Source organism: Ovis aries, chromosome 18, assembly GCF_016772045.2.
Source record: "Ovis aries strain OAR_USU_Benz2616 breed Rambouillet chromosome 18, ARS-UI_Ramb_v3.0, whole genome shotgun sequence".
Classification (NCBI taxonomy): Eukaryota; Metazoa; Chordata; class Mammalia; order Artiodactyla; family Bovidae; genus Ovis; species Ovis aries.
In genome coordinates this window covers 53,294,482-53,319,570 of record NC_056071.1, presented here as the reverse complement: position 1 = coordinate 53,319,570, position 25,089 = coordinate 53,294,482, and the positions used below count along the sequence as shown (strand labels likewise).

Below are 25,089 nucleotides of genomic sequence, written 5' to 3'. Positions count from 1 at the left end.
CCACATACTGCAGCTAAAATCCTGCATAGTGCAACAAAGACTGAGCATGCCACAACTAGGACATGGCCCAGCCAAATGAATAAATTTTAAAAAAGAAAAAAATGTTATTCAAGGAAATTACATATATCACTTTATTTCTGTGACATACCATTCTGGAAAAATCATATTTCCTCTTAGAAATCAGGCATATTGCTGAAACTATTTAGAACAGTCTTTCAGTAGTCATTTGGCAATGAACAACAGAAAAAGTTGAATCAATAATAACACACAGTAATCTCAGTTGCTGATTTAGTAGGGTCCAACAACAGACACATTCAAGTTGCCACAGCTTCTGAAAACAAGTATTTTTAATGAATAAATGCCAGAAATGGAATTCCATAACACTTTCCCAGGCTACTAAATCTCCTCTGGAGAGTTTAAAAGACAAGGACACATAAAGTTGGCTGGGACCTTCTAGGGTAGGAGCTCTTACTTCTTTAACCATGACCACAGTAATAAAGAAATACATTTTACATCATAAAATACATATGTATGTATACCTACAGCTATGTATGCATGGAACTAAGTTTCACAAAAGAATATTTGTTCTAATTATGTTTGCTATTCTTTACTATTTGTCTCCTTTTCATTTTTTTAGACACTGGTCATGGTCACTTAAGTCACATCAATAGCTACAACCCAGTCCGGGAAACAGTGGTCTAAAAGTAATCTCACACTGGGTGGCAGGGATTAGTATATTCCAACCCTGTGCCTACAAGCCCTGGGACTCCCTGGCTGTGTCTCAGGAGCCATGGAGAGGAGTGAGGAGAAGGTCAACACAGGGACCCAGGCCTTGCCCAAGTGAACCACAGCCTCTCAGCAATTATCTTGGGATTTCATGTAAGATTTAATTTAGAGGCAAGGGGGAAAAAGTGCTCAGTTTAAAAAAATTAAAAGTTTCAAAATCACTCAGATGAGATAACCTTTCAGGATCCCTTCCAGTGTATTTAAGTCTAGAAATAAATATGTATTTCAAACTGTAAAATAAACCACAAATCTATATATGACTATAGAATCAAGGCAACAAAAACAACCAAAACACTGATCACTCAAAGCTTTGTAATTTATAACGCTGGAATTTCTCCACATTCTGCCTGGTTAAAAGTGCTGAAAGCATCACAGTCTCCCCTCCAATGCCCTCCACATCCTACAGAAACAACCTCCAAGGCCTCTCTCTTCCTAAAAGTACATTCTGCTCATAATTCTTATTTACAAAGCAAATTTATATTCGCTAAATAGTACATATTACCAAGTAAACAGACTAAGCCACACGAATTACTAGGCTCCTTAGACAGATTAATTTGAACAAATTGGGAACCCAAAAGTCCACAACTTTCTTAGTTCATAAAAACATGTACCCTCCCACTGGAATTACCTCCAGCCAAAATATACCGAGTTGGGTGCATAGCATTGATGGAACACACAGAGGCAAGGCATTCACCACCCAGAAAAGAGTGCACCCACTTTCCTGTCTCATGGAAGATCTCCACTCGCCGTGGCTGGGCCATGCTGCCAACTATGACACAGTCTTCCTGCTTAGGGTCCCACACGGCCTGGAACCTGGTCAGCCATCGCCCGGTGATGGTGTTGTGCCTAATGAAACAATTTTTTGAAAGACAGTAAGTGTTAAATAACTCAAAATAGCATGGGCAGAGGGTAAAGATGGCACTGCTCCTAAAGGCTGGTTTTCTCTGCCAAGTTTCAAGTTACTGAGTCATCAACGACCTAATCTTATCCTTCCTACAAGACTGAAACCCGGGAGAGAGATGATGTCTGCATTTTTGAATCTCCAGTGCTGAGTACAGCGGTTTGTGCTCAGTGCATGGTCACTGAACATACTGAAATGGCAACATTTTTGTTTGGCTTCCTAACTCAATACACTCCCCTCCTTTTTTTTTAGCACATGCAAACACAAGACCTAGAATAAAGAAATACACAATCTAAGTTACTGCTGTTTAACAGAATCTATTTCCCATATTTGTATTCCCCTAATAACCAAACCCTGAAATCATTTTATATAACCTATACAACCGTAAGGTAAAAAGTACTTTGGGGGCTCAAATTAAAAAAATCACAAGGGAAATTAGAAGATATCTGTACACAAATAAAAATACAACTACCAAAATCTATGGGATGCTATGAAAGCAATACTAAGAGGGAAATTTTTAACAGTAAACATCAAAAAAGAAGAAAGATATCAAAATCAACAATCTAACTACATCTCAAGGAACTAGAAAAAGAATAACCAAAACCAAAAGTTAGCTGAAGAAAGGAAATAATAAAGATTAGAGATAAAAGAATTAGAGAATACAAAAACGATAGGAAAAATTAACTAAGAGCTGGTTTTTTTAAGAGAACAAAACTGGCAAGCTAGATTAAGAAAACAGAAAGTGCAGATAACTAAAATAAGAAATGAAACTGGGACAACTTATGTTACAGAAATAAAAAGGGTTATAATACTATGAACAACCATACACCAATAAACTGGACAATCCAGAAGAAATGAATACATTCCCAAACACATAAAATTTACCAAGACTGAATCAAATAGAAAATCTAACCAGAACTGTAACTAGTAAGGGGATTAAAACAATAACCAAAAACTTCCCATCAAAGAAAGCCCCGGACCAGATGGCTTCACTAAAGATTTCTACGTAACATTTAAGTAAGAATTAACACCAAATGCTCCTCAAACTCTTCCAAAAAACTGAAGAGGAATTCAATCTATGAGGCAAACACCTCTAATACCAAAGCCAGACAAAGACCCTACTAGGAGAAAAAAAGCAAAAAGCCCTACAGACGAATATTACTGATGAATATTGGTATAAAATTCTCAACAAAACACCAGCAAAAAAATTCAAACAGCGCATTAAAAGGGTTATACACCATGACCAAGTTGAATTTATACCTGGAATGCAAGGAAGGGTCAAAACACAAAACCCAACTAATTGACATACCACCTAAACAGAATGAAGGACAAAAATCATAAGATCCTCTCAACTGGTACTGAAAAACCATCTGACAAAATTCAATACCCTTTCATGATAAACACTCAACAAACCAGGAACAGACAGAAACGATCTCAACCTAATAAAATAGGGGTCATATATTAAAGGCCCACAGCTAACATTATACTCAATGATGCAAGACTGAAAGCTTTTCCTGTAAGATCTGGTAAAAGGCAAGGATGCCTTTCTTGCCATCTATTCAACATATTTAACACTGGAAATTCGGTAGAATTAGAAAACTGGGTAGGATTAAAGACTACACACACACAGTTAAAACGAAATCTCAGCAAATTTGCAGGATATAATCAACACACAAAAATCAGCTGCATTTCTACACACTAACAATGACCAATCCAGAAAGGAAAACAAGAAAACAACCCCAGGACTTCCCTGGTGGTCCAGTGGTTAGAAGCCACCTGCCAATGCGGGGGACATGGGCTCGATTCCTGGTCTGGGAAGATGACACATGCCACGGGGCAACAGAGCATGTGCACCACAGCTGCTGGGCTTGTGCTCTAGAACCCATGCTCCTCAACTAGAGAGGCTGCCACAATAAGAAGCCCACGCACCCCAATGAAGGGTAGCTCCGCTTACCACAGCTGGAGAAAGCCTGCACACAGCAACAGAAACCCAGCAGAGTCAAAAACAAATAAATATATTTCTTTAAATCCCATTTGTAATAACATCAACAAGAATAAAATATTTTGGAATAAACTTAACCAAAGATATGAAAGATTTGTACACTGAAAACTACAAAGCATTACTGAAACAAACAAAAGACACAAATAAGACACAAACAAATAAAGACACAAATAAATTGCCTGTGGATTAGAAGATTCAATATTGTTAAAATGTCTGTACTACCCAAAGTGATCTATAGAATTCAACCAATGCAATCAATCCCAAGGGCACGTTTTACAGAAATAGAAAAAAAAAATCCTAAAATTAATATGAAAGCTCAAGGGATTTTACAAACAGCCAAAATAATCTTTAAAAAGAAGAACAAAGTTGGGGGCCTCATATATCCTGATTTCAAAATATACTACACAAAGCAACAGAAACCATGACAGCGCGGTACTGGTATAGAGACAGACGCTATGGACCAGCGGGACAGAACAGAGCCCATAAGGAAACGCCCACGCTCCCGGTCAAATGACACTCAACAAGGGTGCCAAGGCCACAAAACGGGGAAAGGAGAGTCCCTTCAAAAAATGCTTCTGGCAAAACCGGCTATCCGCATGCAAAAGAATAATATTGGACAGTAACCCTGATGGCTCAGTGGTGAAGAATCTGCCTGCGATGTAGGAGATGGGGGTTTCATCCCTGGGTCGGAAAGATCCCCTGGAGGAGCAAATGGCAACCCACTCCAATATTTTTGCCTGAAAATCCAATGGACAGAGAAGCCTGACGGGCTACAGTTCACAGGGTCGCAAGAGTCATAGATGATGTAGTGACTAAACCACCATAACCTCATACTATATACTAAAATCAACTCAAAGTTGACTAAAGACCTATACCTAAGACTTGGAACTCTTAATAAAACACAGAAGAAAACACAGGGGAAAGTTTCAGTACACTGGATTTAGCAATGATTTTCTGGATATGACACCAAAAGTACAGGCAACAAAAGCAAAAATAGACAAATCTACATCATACTTATAAACTGTGCAAAGGAAACAATCAACAGACTGAGAAGGCAACCCACAAAATGGTAGAAAACATTTGAAAATCATATATTTGATAATGCAGAATATGTAAGGAATTTCTATAACTCAACAACAAACATGATGCAATTCAAAACAAAAGACCTAGACAGACAGTCCTCTAAAGAAGACAGACAAATGGTCAATAAGCATATGAAAAGATGTTTATCGTCACTGATCATTAGAGAAATGCAAATCAGAATCACAATGATCTATTACCTCACAATCATCAGGATAAGTATTGATACATATATATAAGGAGAAATTAGAACCCTGGTGTACTCCTGGAATGTAAAATAGTTTGGCAGCTATGGAAAAACAGTATAGAGGTTCCTCAAAAAATTGAAAATAAAATTATCAGATGATCCATTAAAATCTCCTTTCTGGGTATTATCCAAAAGAATTCAAAACAGGATCTTGAAGAGATAGCTTTACACCCATTTGTTCACTGTAGGCTTTTTCACAATAGTCAAGAGGTAGAAACAACCCAAATGTCGATCAAGAGGTGAACGGATAAAGAAAATATGGCATATACATGCAATGGAATTATTATGCAGCCTTTAAAAAGAGAGAAGATCCTGTTACATGCTAGAACATGGATGAACATCAAGGACATTATGCTAAGTGAAATAAACCCATCACAAAAAAACAAATGCTCTATGATTTCACTCATACGAAATATGTAAAGTAGTAAAATCATAGAAACGCAAACTAGACAGATGGCTGCCACAATCTGGAAAAGAGAGAGGAATTAATGTCTCATGGGCCAGGTTCAGTTTTGCAAGACAGAAAATTCTAGAACTCTGTTGCACAACGTGATCACACCTAACACTACTGAACTGTATACATATGAATAGTTAAGGTGGCTGACTTACTGTTACGTGTTTACAATCACAACTAAAAATAAGGTAAAAAACAATTTAAATATATGTGGGGCTCTTCACTGCGCTCCAAAGCAAAGAACAAAAGCACTGCCCTTTTATTCTCTACATCGCAACACCACCAACAGCCCTTTCTTATTAAAGAAGGATGAACAATGGAGAACCACATTTCTCACTGCCATTCAATGACCTTATCTCTACTGACCCCAGAATCATCACCCTAGATAATTTTTTAAAAATACACACTAGAAGTCAACAAACTAACTACAGTTAATAAAGTTTGAAAAAGAAAATGAAGAGGGGAAATTCTGTGAAAAAGAAAATAAGCATATTAAATATAGCCTCTATAGACTATAAAACTCATGAAGCAACAGTTAACATATATTGCATGCCCTGTCCCCAACTTAATAAACGCTGATAAAAAAGTATGTGTAGGAAGTAGACACTGAGTAAAGTTTGATGTAAAATACATATATTAAAGGTAGCAGATGCAAAAAGAGGATAACCAAACAAAGAAATAGGAAGATGGGGAAGCTAAGCCCAGAAGAAACAGGCGCAAATAAAGAGTGCTTCAGCTAGCCTCTCGAGCAAGTCAGTCTCAATATGATAACATGACTAATTCAGTTTTTGAAAAGTCATTCACCTTAACCAAATATAACCACTCAGAAGCAGAGAATAGCTACAGACTAAGAGACAGAACCTCTTTGTAGACACCGGCAACCTGGAAGCAAGAACTCTTCTGGATGGGATAGGAACAAGTAACCAGGAACACTGTAATATAAAATCAGACCTATACATCTCTTTGATAATCAGATGTCTAACGTATGCAGTCCAACAAAGAGCTCATAGTAATCCAGGGTCCACATTATTTGGCATATGGGCACTGACCTGATGGTGGTAAGAAGAGGAATCTTCGAGGATATACAACTGCTGTCAAAGATTCTGCAAAATAAACAGCAAGAATAAATAAGCACACAGTTTTTATTGTTTGAGATTTTTCTGAAATATCATCAGGGTATTTAACAAGTTTTTCACTGGTTCATGATAATGAAATGGTTGTTGTTTTAAAATATATAGGATCAGGTTCTAACAAACCTCAGCTAGCTAATATATTTATAAAAGTTACAAAGAATATCGTAAAATTCAGTTCTTAGAGTTTAGTTTGGAAACTAAACACTATTATTCCAAACTTAAATGTACATTCAACAGTGGTAATCCAGACTCTATAATCAGATCCACAGTAATATAGGTCATACATAATGGATGTCGTCTGAAAATGCACAAATAACCTAAAGTGCAGGCATGTATCAAGAGCAAGTTCCCCATGAGACCTATCGATTGAAGGCGTCATACTGTCACTTCCAGGCTCTGGCAAGACTGGCTGGCCAGTAACTAAGGGGAGGAACTGTGTGGGGCAACTGCAGGAGCTCAGAAGCCTCCACCAGGCACCCTGGCAGAAAGTAGCCATGTCATCACCACCTCGCCCTTCTCCTTGTGCCTAGCTATCCCACCGCCATTTCTTGGCACTAGAACTCTAATTAGATTACCAGAAAGCCAAATCACAAGAGTAAAGTCTGCAGTGCAAATGAACAGGAATGGGACAAGTAAGTGGTCCTTAACACAAAGAAAACTGCATGGGTGGAAAGGGGACACTGGGCTGTGATTGCCCAGTGATGAAATCTCTTAAGGTACTACCTGGCAATGCTCACAAACTTTACAAGGAATTAACAGGGCACCTCTCACACACATATAAACCATGTTCTTCCTAATATATGGGTCTAAACAGAAATTAGGTGATTTTCTAGAGCCCAGCCCATAGTATACATTCAACAGATACTTGTTGAGTGAATAATGAACACATTCCAAAATCACTTAAGGTAAAAGTCTCATAAATTGAGAACTGCTTGCAATGTTAGGCAAAATTGTGGATTTTAGAAGAGAACAAAATTATTTCCTTCATTGTTGCATTAACATTCTCCACATTTTTAAAAATTGGCATTATTTTCTATTTTTGTTCAACTGGCTTATATTACATTTTAAAATCCATTTTTAGGTAGTAGCTATAGAATGATACCAAAGCTAAAATCATAAAATTTTTATCCAATAGTTTGTACAGAGACCCAGTTTTTGCTATCTTTTCTGCCTGCCCATGGCCAAGGGCTCTGCAACTTCAATTCAGCAGTTGACTTGTGGGAGGGATCCCACTATCCCCAGAGTAAGAGCTTCTTCCTATGCTAAAATTATCTTCTGCCCAAGATATCACATAGAAGGGCTTCCCTGGCAGCTCAGGTGGTTAAGAATCCACCTGCAATGCGGGAGACCACGGTTCGATGCTGGGTCGGGAAGATCTACTGGAGGAGGGATAGGTTACCCATTCCAGTGTTCTTAGGCTTCCCTGGCAGCTCAGATGGTGAAGAATCCACCTGCAATGCGGGAGACCTGGGTTCAGTCCCTGGGTTGGGAAGATCCCCTGAACGGCTACCCACTCCAGTATTGTGGCCTGGAGAATTCCACGGACAGAGGAGCTTGACAGGTTACAATCCATGGGGTCACAGAGCTGGACACGACTGAGCGACTTTCACACAAGCTATCACAAGCCTGATTTCATCAGATTTCAGTGCTAAAAGGAAAGCCTGACATCATTCCCCAGGGTAGTTACAGACCTTCCTTGCCAATCTCAAGAAAATTTACAGATTCCAAAACTGCTGAAATGATATTAAGTACAAGTCATTGATCTTTGGGAACCTAGACATGGCTATAAAACAATTAACACTAGTGATTTAATAAGAAGTAATAGTAAACAAAGCTACTGGTTAACGAACACAGTAATTACAGACTCTTAACAATGTATTTCTGTCTTCCCAATTTACCTCAGCTTACAATCAGCACATGTGGTTACTACTCTGTTACCAGTAAGAGGTGAAAAATAGGCTGAAGCGATGCTCTTTGTGTGTTCAGTTAAAGAAATCAAAGGCTGGTTTCTACTGGGCTTCAGGCATCTTGCATCATAAATATGAATGTCCCTGTAACAGGAGGAATAATTCTCAGTGTTATCACAGTACACAGAGTAAGCCTCTACAATAGCACAGAACATAAATTAAGACACTCAAATACACACTACATTGAAGAACAGTTAAGACAGGCCCCTCTGATCTTCTGTATTACTTTTAAAAACACGGGTATAGATTAAAAATTAGAAAAATTCCAAAATTATAGCATATATATGTAACCAGGTGGGTATAGAGAGACAAGATTCTAGCTGGCTTTCTCATTGCCTCAAGAAAAAAGTTAACACAGACTAAGAAATTGTAGGTCCCATTTAACTTGCATTTTTTACAGATTTTCTTCTCAAAAGACTGAAGTAAATGCGCAAGACCAGGGAAAACAAAAATGTATATTTGTTTCAATATTTCCACTATGTATTAAATCCCATTTTAAAGAATCAGAAAAAAACTAAAAAAAAAAAAAAAGAAAGAAAGAAAGAAAAACACCCTTAAATTAGCCTAGAAAGGAAAATTATTTGGTCTGTGGGTATCACAAAAAAGTCTTTGTCAATCAAACTAAAACATTATTCCTAATGTTAAAACATCTGTATCATAAATTTTATGAAGAACATACCTTAATCCTGCAGTGATAAAATACTGTCTCTGCACTGGGTGCACATGAACAGTTCTTATTTTGCTCAAAGATGATTTGATAAGTTTCTCACAAGACGTTCCAGGAGTCCGCCTATCCACTAGTGACATACTTCCATCCCAGTGACCTACTATTAAAGTGGAGGCATCTTCTGTCAAGAAGTCAAAGGAGGAAAAGCTGCTTGTTTCATCTCTATATACCTAAGGATATAAGGAACAATCAACTTAAGTAATGCTCTTCTTTTAAAAAAAAGCCAATGCATAAATTCTTTGTTAAAAAAGTAATACAACACTTTACCCCAAATACCTCATTTATCCTCCCATCATCCCCACAAGAAGCACAGGACAAAATGGCCATCCTCTTTTGCAGAGATGGAATCGAAAGCACTGACTGATCGACTCCAAGACTTGCCTGCAATCAAACAGCCCATCCACCCATGCTGGGGCTACATCCCAAATCTCGTAAATCGAATAAACCTCAGTTGCAGATCTACCCTGAAACTTACTAGGAAATAGACTGAATCTGAATTCTACTCAATTGAAATACAAATTGAAACTCAAAAAGCTATATGCACCCCAATGTTCACAGCAGCACTATTTACAATAGCCGAGACATGGAGGCAACCTAAAGGGTGCATCCACAGTGGAGTGGATAAAGAAGATGTGGTGCACAAGTACGATGGGATATTCAGTTTCTGTGAAAGCCGCTCAGTCATGTCCCCATGGGCTACAGAGTCCATGGAATTCTCCAGGCCAGAATACTGGAGTGGGTAGCCATTCCCTTCTCCAGGGGTTCTTCCCAACCCAGGAATTGAACCCAGGTCTCCCACACTGCAGGCAGATTTTTTACCATCTAAGCCACCAGGAACACCCTGATGGAATGTCAGCCACAGAAAATAACAAACTAATGCTATTTGCAGAAACATCGATGGACCTAGAGATTGTCATTCTGAGTGAAGTAAATCAGATACAGACAAATATCATACATTGCTTACATGTGGAACCTAAAAAAAGGGTACAAATAACAAAACAGAAGTCGAGTCACGAATGTAGAAAATAAACTGTGTTTACCAGAAGATGGGGGAGGGGTGGATAAACTGGGACTGACATATACACACTAATATATATAAAATAGATAACTAATAAGAACCTGCTGTATAGTACACAGAACCGTCCTCAGTACTCTGTAAAGGTCTATATGGGAAAAGAATCTTGTGGATAATATGTGTAACTGATTCACTGTGCTGTACACTTGAACCATAACACTGTAAATCCACTATACTCCAATAAAAATTTTTTTAATTATATGGACAGTAATCACATCACTGGTTTCCAGGGGCTTGGGAAAGAGGAGAGGACTAACTGCAGAGGGTCATGAGGTAATTTTTTTCAGGTGATGGAAACTTTCTATATCTTGATTGCAGTGGTGGTTACATAAGTTTGCCAAGATTCATAAAACTGCACACCTAAAATAGGTAAGTTTTATAGTATGTATTGTATACCTCAACAAGCCTGACTTTTAAAAAGATAAATAAGTGGAGAACTTTGACAACTCAATACTAAAAATACAGATAACCCCAGTAAAAAGAGGCAAAGATGCCAAGAGACATTTCTTTAAATAATTACAAAAATTACTAATAAGCAAATCCCCGTCATGAACAACAGCCTTGTCATGGCAAAGGGGCTTGTTTAACTCAATGACACTATGAGTGATGCTGTGCAGGGCCACCCAAGACAGGTCACACTGAAGAGTTCTGACAAAATATGGTCCACTGGAGAAGGAAATGGCAACCCATGCTAGTATTCTTGTCAGGAAAACCTCATGAACAGTATAAAAAGGCAAAAAGATAGAACACCAGAAGATGCACACCGACCTCCTCCAAATCGGAAAGGGTCCAACATGCTATGAGGGAAGAGCAGAGAGCAATTACTAATAGCTCCAAAAAGAATGGAGCAGCTGGGCCAAAGCAGAAATGATGCTTAGTTTTGGATGTGTCTGGTGGTGAAAGTAAAGTCCAACGCTATAAAGAACAGTAGTGCATAGGAACCCGGAATGCTAGGCCATGAATCAAGGTAGACTGGACACACTCGAGCAGGAGATGGCAAGACTGGTCTACAGATCGAGAATCCCAAAAATGATGTTATTTATCCTCAACACCACTTTACTAGACCACAAACCAGGAGCCTAAAGCTTTAGTTACTGACACCTCTGCCTCAGCTTCAAGGCGTCTAACAGCTGTCTGTTGACAGAATCAAGTCTGCACGTGGGTTTGGTTTGGTTCACTATCTCTTTTTTTCCCCTTCTTAATTTCTTTTTACAGTTTTACTGAGATGCAGTATTTCCTATACCATAAACTTCACTCTCACCATGTTTTTTAAACTATGACTTAATTCACAACACTGACATTAAAAAAAATCATCTTAGGACAACTTAGGAATCAATGAACTAAAATGGACAGGAATGGGCAAATTTAATTCAGATGACCACTGTATCTACTACTGTGGGCAAGAATCCCTTAGAAGAAAAGAAGTAGCCCTCATAGTCAACAAGAGAGTCCAAAATGCAGTACTTGGGTACAATCTCAAAAATGAAAGAATAATCTTGGTTCATTTCCAAGGCAAACCAGCTGAGTTATTTAAAATCCTAAATGATGGTGTTAAAGTGCTGCACTCAATATGTCAGCAAATTCGGAAAATATGTCAGCACAATAATCTGAGTCTATGCCCCAACCACTTATGCCAAAGAAGCAGAACAGTTCTATGAAAACGTACAAGAACTTATAGATTTGACACCAAAAAAAAAAGATGTCTTTTTCATCACAGAGGACTGGAATGCAAAAGTAGGAAGTCAAGAGATACCTAAAGTAACAAGCAAGTTTGGCCTTGGAGTACAAAATGAAGCAGTGCAAGGCCAATAGAGTTTTGCCAAGAGAATGCACTGGTCATAGCAAACACCCTCTTCCAACAATACAATGGACCATTCTACACATGGACATCACCAGGTAGTCAATACTGCAATCAGACTGATTATATTCTTTGCGGACAAAGATGGAGAAGCTCTATATAGTCAGCAAAAACAAGACCTAGAGCTGACTGTGGCTCAGATCATCAGTTCCTTATTTCAAAATTCAGACTTAAATTGAAGAAAGTAAGGAAAACCACTAGACCATTCAGGTATGACCTAAATAAATCCCGTATGATTATACAGGGGAGGTGAAGGATAGATTCAAGGTATTCCATCTGGCAGACAGAGTGCCACAGTTCTTCAAACTATGGACAGAGGTTTGTAACACTGTACAGGAGACAGTGACCAAAACCATCCAACAGAAAAAGAAATGCAAAAAGGCAAAATCGTTGTCTGAGGAGGCTTTACATATAGCTGAGGAAAGAAGAGAAGCAAAAACCAAGGGAGAAAGGGAAAGATATACCCAAGTGAATACAGAGTTCCAGAGAACAGCAAGGAGAGATAAAAAGGCCTTTTTAAATGAACAATGCAAAGAAGTAGAGGAAGCCAACAGAATAGGAAAGACTAAAGATCTCTTCAAGAAAACTGAAGATATCAAGGGAACATTTCATTCAAGGATGGGCACAATAAAGGACGGAAGCAATACAGACCTAATGGAAGCAGAGGAGATTAAGAAGAGGTGGTAAGAATACACAGAAGAACTGTACAAAAAAAAGTCTTAATGACCCAGGTAACCAAAATGGTACGGTCACTCACCTAGAGCCAGACATCCTAGTATGTGAAGTCAAGCGGCCTTAGGAGGCATTACTTACAAGCTAGTGGAGGTGACAGAATTCCAGCTGAGTTATTTAAAATCCTAAATGATGGTGTTAAAGTGCTGCACTCAATATGTCAGCAAAGTTGGAAAATATGTCAGCAGTGACCACAAGACTGCAAAAGGTTAGTTTTCATTCCAATCCCAAAGAAGGGCAATGACAAAGAATGTTCAGACTACTGTACAATTGCACTCATCTCACATGCTAGTAAAGTTATGCTCAAAATCCTTCAAGCTAGGCTTCAGCAGTATATGAATAGAGAACTTTCAGATGTACAAGCTGGGTTTAGAAAAGGCAGAGGAACCAGAGATCAAATTGCCAACATTTGCTGGATCACAGAGAAAGCAAGAGAATTTCCAAAAAACAACTACTTCTGTTTTACTGACCACAGTGAAGTCTTTGACTGTTTGGATCACAACAAACTATGGAAAATTCTTAAAGAGATGGTTTCTCTCCTGAGAAACCTGTATGAGAGTCAAGAAGCCATCAGTAGGAGGATGACAAGGCTTATACTGTCACCCTACTTATTTGACTTATATGCACAGTATATCATGCAAAATGCCAGACTGGATAAAGCACAAGCTGGAATCAAGATTCCCAGGAGAGGTATCAACAACCTCAGATATGCAGATAATACCACTCTAATGACAGAAAGTAAAAAGGAACTAATGAGCCTCTTGATGAGGCTGCAAGAGGAGAGTGAAAAAGCTGGCCTGAAACTCAACATCCAAAACTAAAATCATGGCACCCGGTCCCATCACTTCATGGCAAGCAGAAGGGGAAAAAGTGGAAGTAGTGACAGATTTTATTTACTTGCCCTCCAAAATCACTGTAGACGATGACAGCAGCCATGAACTTAAAAGACGCTTGCTCCTTGGAAGAAAAGCTATGACAAACCTAGACAGTACATTAAAAAGCAGAGACATCACTCGGCTGACAAAGCTCTGTATAGTCAAAGATATGGTTTTTTCAGTAATCATGTACAAGTGTGAGAGCTGGACCATAAAGAAGGCTGAGTACTGAAGAACTGATGCTTTCAAACTGTGGTACTGAAGAAGACTTTTGGGAATCCCTTAGACTGCAAGGAGATCAAATCAGTGAATCCAAAAGGAAATCAACCCTGTATATATTCATTGGAAGAACTGATGCTGAAGCAGAAGCTCCAATACTTTGGCTATCTGATGCAAAGAGATGACTCACTGGAAAAGATCCTGATTCTGGGAAAGGCTGAAGGCTGGACAGGGTGGACTGCAAAGAGATCAAACCAGTCCATCCTAAAGGAAATCAATCCTGAATATTCATTGGAAGGACTGATGCTGAAACTCTAATACTTTGGCCACCTGATGTGAAGAACGGACTCATTGGAAAAGACCCTGATGCTAGGAAAGATCAAAGGCAGGAGGAGAAGGGGACGACAGAAGATGAGATGGTTGGATGGTATCACTGACTCAATGGACATGAGTTTGAGTAAGTTCCAGGAGTTGGTGATGGACAGGGAAACCTGGTGTGCTGCAGTCCACGGGGTCACAAAGAGCTGGACACAACTGAGCAACTGAACTGAACTATTACTCACTTAATACCATTGTATCATGCTTATCAACAGAAAAATAATACAATTCTCTATCACCAAAGCTACCATTTAATAAGAAAACCTATAATCACTTTTTAAAATCCAGATGCATATCAGAATTACAAATGCCTAGGTACTGCTTTTTTGGTCCAAAGCTCCAGATATGTTTCTAATGAGCAGCCATGTTTAAAACCAACTGGACTATATGATGATCTTTTACTTTCATCTAGTTTGTTTCATTTTTTCTTCATCCTCAGTGCTCCATTTCCTTCAGTTTAGGTTTTCCAATTTCTCCATCTGTTTTTCATGTTCTCTCTCAAGCCTTTACCAAGCACAGCAGAAACACTTTTGTATACATATATATATATATGCTATGCACAATATATGTATTTTAGAAAACTTATGAGTTTTCACCTAACTAAAAAATTTATGACATTTTGATTCCACTTGTTTGACTTAGTATGAAGAGAATGGTAGATTTCTAATTTAAAAAAATAGATGCAACAAGTAGCAAAGGTTTACAGGGACCTATAGTCAATATTTTTTAATAACCTATAATGGAAAATAATCTGAAAAATAATATGGATAACTGAATCACCTTTCTGTGCACCTCAAACGTAAGTCAACTATACTTCAATAAATACATGTATTAAGAAAAACTCCTATAAGTAATTATGAATAATCTGTACACAGAATATTAGACTAATTACAAAATGTGTTAATTTTGAGTACTGGTTTACATAAAAAATTAAGGCATACATAAAATTAGATCAATTAAATTAGTATTTATGACAATAAATCATAAGTGATGATATCATGTTTTCTTCATTGTTTCAAACATAAAATTGCCCTTATACTGAGGATGTCTAAAAACTTCAAAATTTCATTGAAAATAAGTTAAAGGGTAGAAACCTACATGTAAACCATCCTGAACTTCATAAAGATTAAAATTCACATTGGAAAAGGGTTTAATTTAGAAGAACTCTCTTAATGAGGAAATCTAACATGGTTAATAAGCGAATGTGAAAGCTCATCTGAGATGACATGTTTGTTGTAAGCATTAAGTAGCAGGTATTTAAGTAGGAGACCAAATGTAATCACTGGGATCATATATTGTGAGGATTCCTCAGGCCTTTGGAAGCTTCTGGTCTACCCAACCAGATATCAAATGGATTAGAAAACCTTCAAGGGGTAAAGGCTATTTATCTTAGTAGAGTATCTTTCGGCAGATGGATAGTCACAAGTATGAGCCTAACATCTTTCAACTATTCTTAAACAGACTTCAACTTAATCTGACCTCATAGGGGCTAGATTAGCCCAGGAAAAGACCTTATCCTCAACAGGTGGTTACGAATAAACCTGGCCTAAGATGTTCTGAATGAAATCGCCTGGGTGTCCATTTCTTGCCAGAGTACAATTTTATCACATCCAATTGCAGTATTTCATTCTAACTTCACCAGATAAAAATAGCTGAGCTAACCTATTATTAGATATATATATGGCATGTAAGACATGATAAATCTTAGCTAGAAGATGAAAAAACAAATTTTATAGTTTCTGTGATACATTAAGTGAGTTAATGTAGACTGGCCATATGTTTTAGATACAATGTGCTATAGTACTATTTGTTATGTGATGAATTTCTCTATAGTCTTTTCTGTCACATCTAAGAATCAGCCTCACAAAATTCATATCTGTAAAGGCTAGAAATAATAAACAAAAATATAATATTCTAATATTTTTCCTGAATAAAAGACAAGTTTTAAGCCTTAAAACAGAATAGGTTATTGTCTTTAAAAAATTTTTGCAAAAGTTTTAAGTACTTTATCTACATTAACTCATTTAATCCTCATGACAATCCTGTAAGGTAAATATTATTACTGTTTCATTTCAAAACTAAGGAAACTGAGACACAAAGAGGTAAAGGAACTTGTCAAGGTCACACAAATAGTGCCAGACGGGATATCAATTTAGGCAGAATAGTTCTAAAGTCCCTGTTCCATACCATCTCATCCAGTCTGACTGTATAATAATCATTCATGCAGCATTTCATAAAGAATCTAGAATATCATCTAAGGTCAATATGTAAACACACTAACATTTACCTCTTCAAAAACAGCCCTGGGAAAATCCCCACAGCGTAATGTGCCATCATAGCTCAGTGACAGTAGGTGAGCCGGATTGGCCGGTGAGAAGTAAAGACAGCTGACCGGTTGACTGTGGGGCTGAAAAAGATAAACTCCATCCTCTTTAGGTTGGTGAGTCTGGAAGAGAGTTAGGGGTAAGGAGAGAGACAAAAACTGGTGAGAAGTAGTAATATATTCTATGTCATTAAGTCATTAAAATATTTTTGTCTGTATTATATTCAGTCTTTTCTCAGTCTATTATTATACGCAACCTCCCAATTACAAAGTCAGAACTAGAAACTTAACACTCTCACTACATTATTTTCCTAATTTTCAATCCAACAGAATTAAGTCTCATTTATTTTAACAGTTTCCAGTTTTCTGCCACTAGACAACTAGTTTTTCATAATGCAGAGGGGAAATAACTACTGCTTATTCTGACTTCATTTCATGAAATCCTCAGGAAATGTGAGATTTACTTTTTATTGCACATACAGGATAATTCCTTCCTATTAAAATACATCAATGTTACTTCTACTTTGCTTGCTAAGTATGCTTCTCTATGGTATATCATCCTGAGCACAATTCTCCTAAGTTGTTTGGTTCTGACACAAAATGATAGTTTTTAAAATATTTTATCCCCTAAATACTCTGGCCACCTGATGCGAAGAGCTGGCTCGTTGGACAAGACCCTGATACTGGAAAAGACTGAGGGCAAGAGGAGAAGGCGGCAGCAGAGTGAGGACAAAGAGGAGAAGGGGACGGCAGAGGATGTAATGGTTAGATAGCGTCACTGACTCAACAGACGTGAGTTTGAGCAAACTCCAGGAGATACTGAAGGACAGGGATGCCTGGCATGTTGCAGTCTGTGGAATCACAGAGTCAGACACGACTTAGTAACTGAAAAAAAAACCAAATTCCCTAAATACCCCATGAAAAATGCATGTATTTGAATTTCTGTAGTAATATTACTGCTTCTAAAGACTATCCTTTCACTACTGGATTATCAACTCTGAAATCATCGTGTTTTGAATTTCCATGCTATATTCCTATACCACATGTTATACTATGAACCAACAACTATCATCTCCAAATCTAGCTTAGTCTGCTCTGAAATACTCAAGCATTGTTTTTGTCTTTTTTAAGTTTTTAAAGAGAAAAAAATTTTAAAGGAAAGAAAGAAAAATTTCTTTTAAAAAAAGGAAAAAAATTACAATCACACAAACTCCTCCTCCTACCCAGAGTTAACCACTGTTAACACTTTGGCATCTTTGTCCATAGCATATATTTTTTTAGAAAAACAATACTCTCCAGACAAAACTTCTGAAAAATCATTCAAAATTCAAAACTGACCAAAATTATCACTGAAATACTAAGCAATCATTATAGATGTCTTTACATGTAGTTACTTATATAGATAGAAGGACAGAGAAGAAATTTGGGGGGGAGGGATGGAGAAGGCCACTTTTAATAGTATTAAATTTAACTATACTTTAAAATAATAAAAGAAAAGCAAGCTGAAGGAATTTCTGAATTTCAAGTGATTCTTTACAAGGGTTATCTAGTTATCTAAGAAGGAAAAAGTGTAAAGCATAAAGCCCTTACAGTCATTAAGCTATATTTTTAAATTTAACTATGAATGTCTCAATTTTAAATTTCTGTTGATTGAGGACACTATTTCCTACCCCGCCCCCAATCTCCCCTTTTTCCATCTCTATATTTATTTTTATTTTGTCCAGGTTAACAACATTCATATTTAGTTCTGTAACCATAATTCATATTGCTGTTTAATATTAGTTCTTCATTTAAATGGATTCAATACTCATCATCAATTCTTCTGTCAAGCTTCTTCACTTGTGAATTCTTAATTTTGACTTATTTTTAACTGGCTGAGATTTTCTATCAAGCAGTTTTTCCAGATGAACTCATAGGTCTTGAATTTCTTGAATTTTTTCACATATGAAAATACCTACCCTGCTGCCTTTACGTAAGAATAATATCTTGGGCTACCTATGTATTCCAGGTCACACTTCCTTCCCTCAGAACTTTGTAGACATTACACGAAATGTTGTAGAAAACTGAGGCAAGCCTGGCTTCTCCCCTTGAAACTAATTTGTTTTTCCTACCTGAAGAATTCTTTGTCCTTTAAGCTCCAAAGTTTCCGAGAACATGGCATACATTTTCAAATGTGCCAATCCAATTCTGGCTTTTCCCTTAAAACTTTTTTCATCTGTGTTTAAGATAACCTTAAATCTTTCCTTTAATATCAGTAATTTTATTTTCAGCAATGTCTATTCTGTTCCTTCTAATTTATTAGTTTCACTGATTTTCAACTTGTTTCCTTAGTTTTGCTGTCTCCTTCATTACGTTGTTTGTTATCTTATCTTTGAGCCTCATTTTACCAAAATTAATGCTGTTATTAACTTGTTCCACAGCATCACTGTCCAAAAGAACTTACTGAGATGACAAAAATGAAATATGTATGCACTGTCCAATATGGACTCCACTATTCATGTGTGGCTATTAAGCACTTGAAATGTGCCTGGTAGAACTGAAGAACTGAATTTTCTATTTTAATTACTTTAAAAATAAACACAGGTAACCTTGCTTTTCAAAAGCTTGCTTTTTGCTTTATACCACTTCGCTCTTTACAAAACACCTATGTTAACATCTATTTTCGCTAACTGAAGGGAATCCAAAAAGGATTTTCATTTTTATGAGAAAGGTGAAAAATGAAAATAGTATTCAGCATTTGTTTTGCAGGAAGCTGTTACAGAGGCAGCGCACCCCAAGCAGCAAGAGTGGCACCACCAAGCTCTGTCCCAGGGAACTTACATTCAGTATCTCGGCATGAAGCCACTCTTAGCTCTGAACTGTGTCTGACAGCATCTGTACTTTATCTTGATTTATTCTGTGCATTTATTAGCAAGACACCTTAAGGTAATTGCTTCTTGCATTACACCATTTGAGCTTACAAACGGTTTCACAGTAATACTCTACTGTTGGATAAGGTGGAGAAGGAAATGGCAACCCACTCCAGTATTCTTGCCTGGAAAATCCCATGGAAGGAGGAACCTGGTAGGCTACAGTCCGTGGGGTCACAAAGAGTCAGACACGACTGAGTGACTTCACTTTCACTCTGGATAAGGAGGGAAACCTGTAGTCCAAATTCCATTTCAGTCCGAAAATACCAAGTTAAGTGTGCATCTAACAACGTCAAACCAAAATGAGTCCAGGACCAGTTTGTTTTGAGCCTAGAAATGACTGTCTGTACACAATGGATTGGAATATGAAAACTGCAAGTACAAGCACCAGTAAAGACAATTACAGTGATCCCAAAAAAGAAAATGGAGCCCTCACTAGTCTGCTGTTAGCCAGGATAGGAAAGAGAGGGCAAAATCATTACGGGATTTTACTACACATAAGGAATGAAGGGACAACCTAACTCTTCCATGGCTTCCTCTCGCTTTTAGGATAAAAAGCAAAATTCTCAACAAAATTTATCAAGATATACATCTGACCTCTTCCCACCTCTATATTTCCCCCTACTCCTCTCATCCCTTCCATCTATGCCTTTGTTGTCCATGCTCCAGCCACACAGGCATTTTTTTCAGGTCTTTGAATGTATCAAGCCGGCATCCTACTGCCTAAGGTCCTTGACATGCTGTTCCTCTTGCCTGAAATGCTCTTTTCCCTTTCTTTGCTTGGTTTATTCCTACTTAGCTTTCAAATCTCAACTCAATTCTCCCTTCTTCAGGGAAGTCTTCCCTGATCCTCCAAATCAGGCCAGTCTACCTGTTACGTGATAATACCACCCTTCCTTCACTCCATTAATCAGAGTATATAATTCACTCCATTTATCAAACATATAATTACTTCATTCATGCTGCTTTTGCCACTAAATTCCAAACCCTATGAGAACATGAACAGTCCTTCCTCACACATATGGCTGGGGTATCATTAGAAGAGTACTTAACACAAAACACTCAGTAAGTATGGACTGAATGAATGGGTACATGGGTAACCAAATGAATGACAATGCAACTTTTGATCCTAGGCGAGACTAGGAATCTTACCAAAAGTTAAGTGGAAAACTGAGGGCATACCAAGGCAATTCAATGCGGCAACGGAGTCTTTTCAACAGACAGTGCTGGGACAACTGGATATACACATATGAAAAGACAAACCGGGGCCCTTACCTCAAAGCACATACAGAAACAATTCAAAGATTATAATACTAATACTAACTCAAGGTGGATCAGTGAACTAAATGCAAAAGCTTAAACTATAAAAATATTTAGAAAAATACATAGGAGAAAAACTTTCTGACTTTGGGCTACACGGAAGATTTCTTAGATGACACCAAAAACACAATCCACTAAAAATTTGATAAATTGGACCTCATCAAAACTCAAAACTTTTGCACTTCAATAGCATTAAGACAATGAAAAGGAGAAATACTTGTAAATCAAGTATCTGATAAGGATGCGCATCTAGAGTATACAAGGAACTCTTACAACTCAGCAAGAAAACAATCCAATAAAAAAACTGACAAAAGCTCTGAATAGACATTTCACCAAAGACATCCAAATGGCAGGATAAGAGCCTCAACATCATTATTCACTGCTGCTAAGTCACTTCAGTCGTGTCCGACTCTGTGCGACCCCATAGATGGCAGCCCACCAGGCTCCCCCGTCCCTGGGATTCTCCAGGCAAGAACACTGGAGTGGGTTGCCATTTCCTTCTCCAATGCATGAAACTGAAAAGTGAAAGTGAAGTCGCTCAGCTGTGTCCGACTCTTAGCGACCCCATGGACTGCAGCCTACCATGCTCCTCTGTCCATGGGATTTTCCAGGCAAGAGTACTGGAGTGGGGTGCTATCGCCTTCTCCACCTTATTCACTAGACAAATGCAAATCAAAACCACAGGGAGATAAAACTTCACTAGGAAGATACACCCACTTGAAAGACTATAATCAGACAGCCAGACAATAATAAATGTTGGTGAGCACGGAGGAAAACTGGAACCTTCATATATTGTTGATGGGAATAGAAGATGGTGCAAACCCTTTGAAAAGCAGTTTGGCAGCTCCTCAAATGTTAACCAGTTTCCATATGACCTAGCAATTCTATTCCCAGGTACCCACTCAAAAGAAATGAAAACACATTTCCACACAAAAATGTGTATACAAATATTTAAAATCGAATTATTCACAACAGCCAGCAAGTGGAAACAACCCAAATGTCTACCAAGTGATAAATGCATAAACAAAATGTTGTATAATCAAGGAAATACTGTTCAACAATAAAAGACAGAGGTGCTGACAGATTAGCATCTACTAGCATGTTATAGTAACACAGATAGATACACCTTAAAACCATACTCAAAGAAAAACACCAATATAAAAGACCATGTATTCTGTGATTCTATTTATATGAAATTTATCTAAAAAATGCAAATTTGTAGAGATTTGCCCAGAGATAAGGGTAGAAACAGGGATTAAACATAAATAGCCATGCGGAATCTTACAGGAATGATGAAAATGTTCTAAAACTGAATTATGATAGTTATACAACTCAATAAGCTTACTAAAAATCACTAAATTGTACATTTTAAATGTGTGGATTTTATAAAATATGAATTAGACCTCAACAAAACTAATTAAAAAAAAAAAAAAACACTAGGGGAGGACTCCCCTGGCTGTCCAGTGCAGGGTGCTCGGGTTTGTTCCCTGGTCAGGAAACCAGATTCCCCAGGGCAAAACTAAGAGTTCACATGTTTCAACGAAAGATCCCGCCTTCCACAGCTGAGATCAAAGAACCCATGTGCCACTAAGACAGCACAGTTAAATAATAAAAATAAATATTAAAAGAAAAAAACTTAGGAAGTTGGGGAGTGAGAAGACACTGGCTTTAGACTTGCTCAGTCTGTTGAGATAACCAGGTGTCCTGAAAAGCTAGAAAGTTGATAAAAACACTGGACTGCAGACATCCAGTAAAAAAGGTTTTTGGAGTCATCAGAAAAGACATGACAAATGGACTGTTCCACGTCTTCAACTCTGCTATGTATCAACATCCACCCTGAAAAGATAATCACTCGACTATGCTAATTCTCTATTTTTCCTTTTCTAAGTTTTTCAACAAATAGTCTATCCACTGTTTTCATTTCCTCTTCTACTTCATGCTTTCTAAAAATCTTTGTTTTCTTTACTTTTGGCTGCACTGGGTCTTCACTGCTGCATGTGGGTGTCTCTAGTGCACTGAGTTGGGGATACTCTTGATGGGGATGCTCAAGCTTCTTCTCACGGTGGCTTCTCTTGTTGCAGAGCACAAGCTCTAGGTACTCAGGCTTCAGTAGTTCTGGCTCACAGCCTTAGTTGCTCCACAGCATGTGGACTCTTCCTGGAACAGGGATCGAACCTGTGTTCCCTGCACGGGCACGCAGATTCTCATCCACTGCACCACCTGGGAAGTCCCCGACCCCGTACTTTTTTAATCTCCTAAAAGGCTCCATTCCTTCCTTACCTTATCGTTGAAGCTATTCTCTCAACTCACTAACCATACCCTATGTCAAAACTAACACCCCTTTTTTCTGTTCCCATTCTTTTTGGTGGTTGTTTAGTCACTAAGTCATGTCCAACTCTTGTGACCCCCATGGACGACAGCCCTCCAGGCTCCTCTGTCCATGGGATTCTCCACGCAAGAATACTGGAGTGGGTTGCCATTTCCTTCTCCAGGGGATCTTTCCAACCCAGGAATCAAACCCAGGTCTCCTACACTGCAGGTGGATTCTTTACCAACAGATCTACAAGGGAAGCCGCCCATTCTTCATAACTCCTCTTAAAAAAAAGCCCTGTCAGGCTCCCATGCTTGAAATTCATCTCTTAGCTTATACAACCGTATACTATTTCTGGTCCTCTTCCCACTTCCCTGCTTCTGTTTTCTTTACCAAATCCTTTCGCCTCCTACCCCTACTAACATCTTATCAAAATAAGCAAGAACCTATGCACTCAAAAGAGAACTTGGTTTTTATTTCTTCTCTTCTCACAAAATTCATTTATTAACCCCAACCCTCGACAAGTCACAATGGCTTCTCCATCTCCATTAATCGTCCTTTAGGCATTTTTCATGTCTTTGTTCTACTTCCCCAATTAGAAAATAAATTCAGGGCTTCCCTGGTGGCTCAGCGGTCTGCCAACGCAGGAGACATGCGTTCGATCTCTGATCCGGGAAGATCCCATATGCTGCAGAGCAACTAAGCCAGTGTACCACAACTGCTCAGCCTGTGCTCTAGAGCTCTAGTAGCTACAGCTACTGAGCCATGTGCCAGATACTGAAACCTTAGCGCCCTGGAGCCCATGCTCTGCAACAAGGCAAGCCACTGAAATAGGAAACCTGAGCACCGCAACTACAGAGTCGCCCCTGCTCACCGAGACTGGAGAAAAGTCCAAATAGCAACGAAGACCCAGCAAAGCCAAAAATAAATAAATTCAGAGAATATTAACTTGGCTTTCTTCAACTTTGTAACCACTAAAAGCAATCAATGCATTATTATATATGCAATGAATGAAATTTAATATCAGTTTCTGACTCATCAAAAAATGACTAGGATCATCATAAGAAGATCCTTGGGAAGACATTTTGACCCAGTTTGAAAATTATATTTCAAACATAATTAGAAAACTAAGAACTTGCTGTGATCTTTTCATATATACATTTAAAGCTGTAATAAAGTTTCCTGGCAGGCATTTATGCCCAGATGACTAATGATATTCAAGCTAAAAATGTTAGAAGTTTTATAAAGTAAATTTAAATTCCTATAAGTTTCTAAAATTTGAAATCACAAAGCACAAAACTATGTATCTCAAGTAACATCTAGAAACACATGGCTTTAGGCATTCTTTCACAGACTATTTCCTTTAATCGAATTTCAGTAGGTTCAAAAAATTAATAATAACTTACCAAATCCCAAAGTCCAACTTGCCCAGATTTGGCCCCAGCTGCCACCAAAGTTCTCATTTCCGATGGGTGGATGGCCATTGAGGAAACTGAGCCTCTGGTAACTTTACAGACAGTATCTTCACTAATGACCATGCCATTTAAATTGACTTTGTAGCTGAGAACATAAAAAGTTAAACTTTAGAAGTAAAACCAAATTCAATGGTCAAAACAATAAAAGGTGATTCAAAAAAGAAAAGTCACAATAAATGTGGGAAAATATTCAACTTCCTGGCAACCAAGGATATCAAATTAAACAACAGGGTACTATTTTTCACTCATAAAAGTCAGTAGGCTATAGTTAAACATTCATATATACTAACAGCAGAGTAAATTCATATACGATTTTC

The 25,089-nt window shown here is 37.9% G+C and overlaps 1 protein-coding gene across 8 annotated transcripts in view; it reads right to left on the bottom strand.

The window, feature by feature from the left end:
- Window positions 1-107: 107 nt before the first annotated feature.
- WDR76 (WD repeat domain 76) overlaps window positions 108-25,089 on the bottom strand; it is a 51,247-nt gene continuing 26,265 nt past the window's right edge. For all 8 annotated transcript variants that reach the window (XM_042235371.2, XM_042235368.2, XM_012098915.5 and 5 more), the window contains 6 exons: window positions 24,704-24,857; window positions 16,722-16,880; window positions 9,250-9,467; window positions 8,502-8,654; window positions 6,520-6,573; window positions 108-1,632 (listed from right to left, as the gene is read on the bottom strand). In XM_042235371.2, coding sequence (XP_042091305.1) covers window positions 1,377-1,632; window positions 6,520-6,573; window positions 8,502-8,654; window positions 9,250-9,467; window positions 16,722-16,880; window positions 24,704-24,857 — 994 coding nt within the window. In that variant the 3' untranslated portion in view covers window positions 108-1,376. The remainder of the gene's footprint in view (window positions 1,633-6,519; window positions 6,574-8,501; window positions 8,655-9,249; window positions 9,468-16,721; window positions 16,881-24,703; window positions 24,858-25,089) is intronic.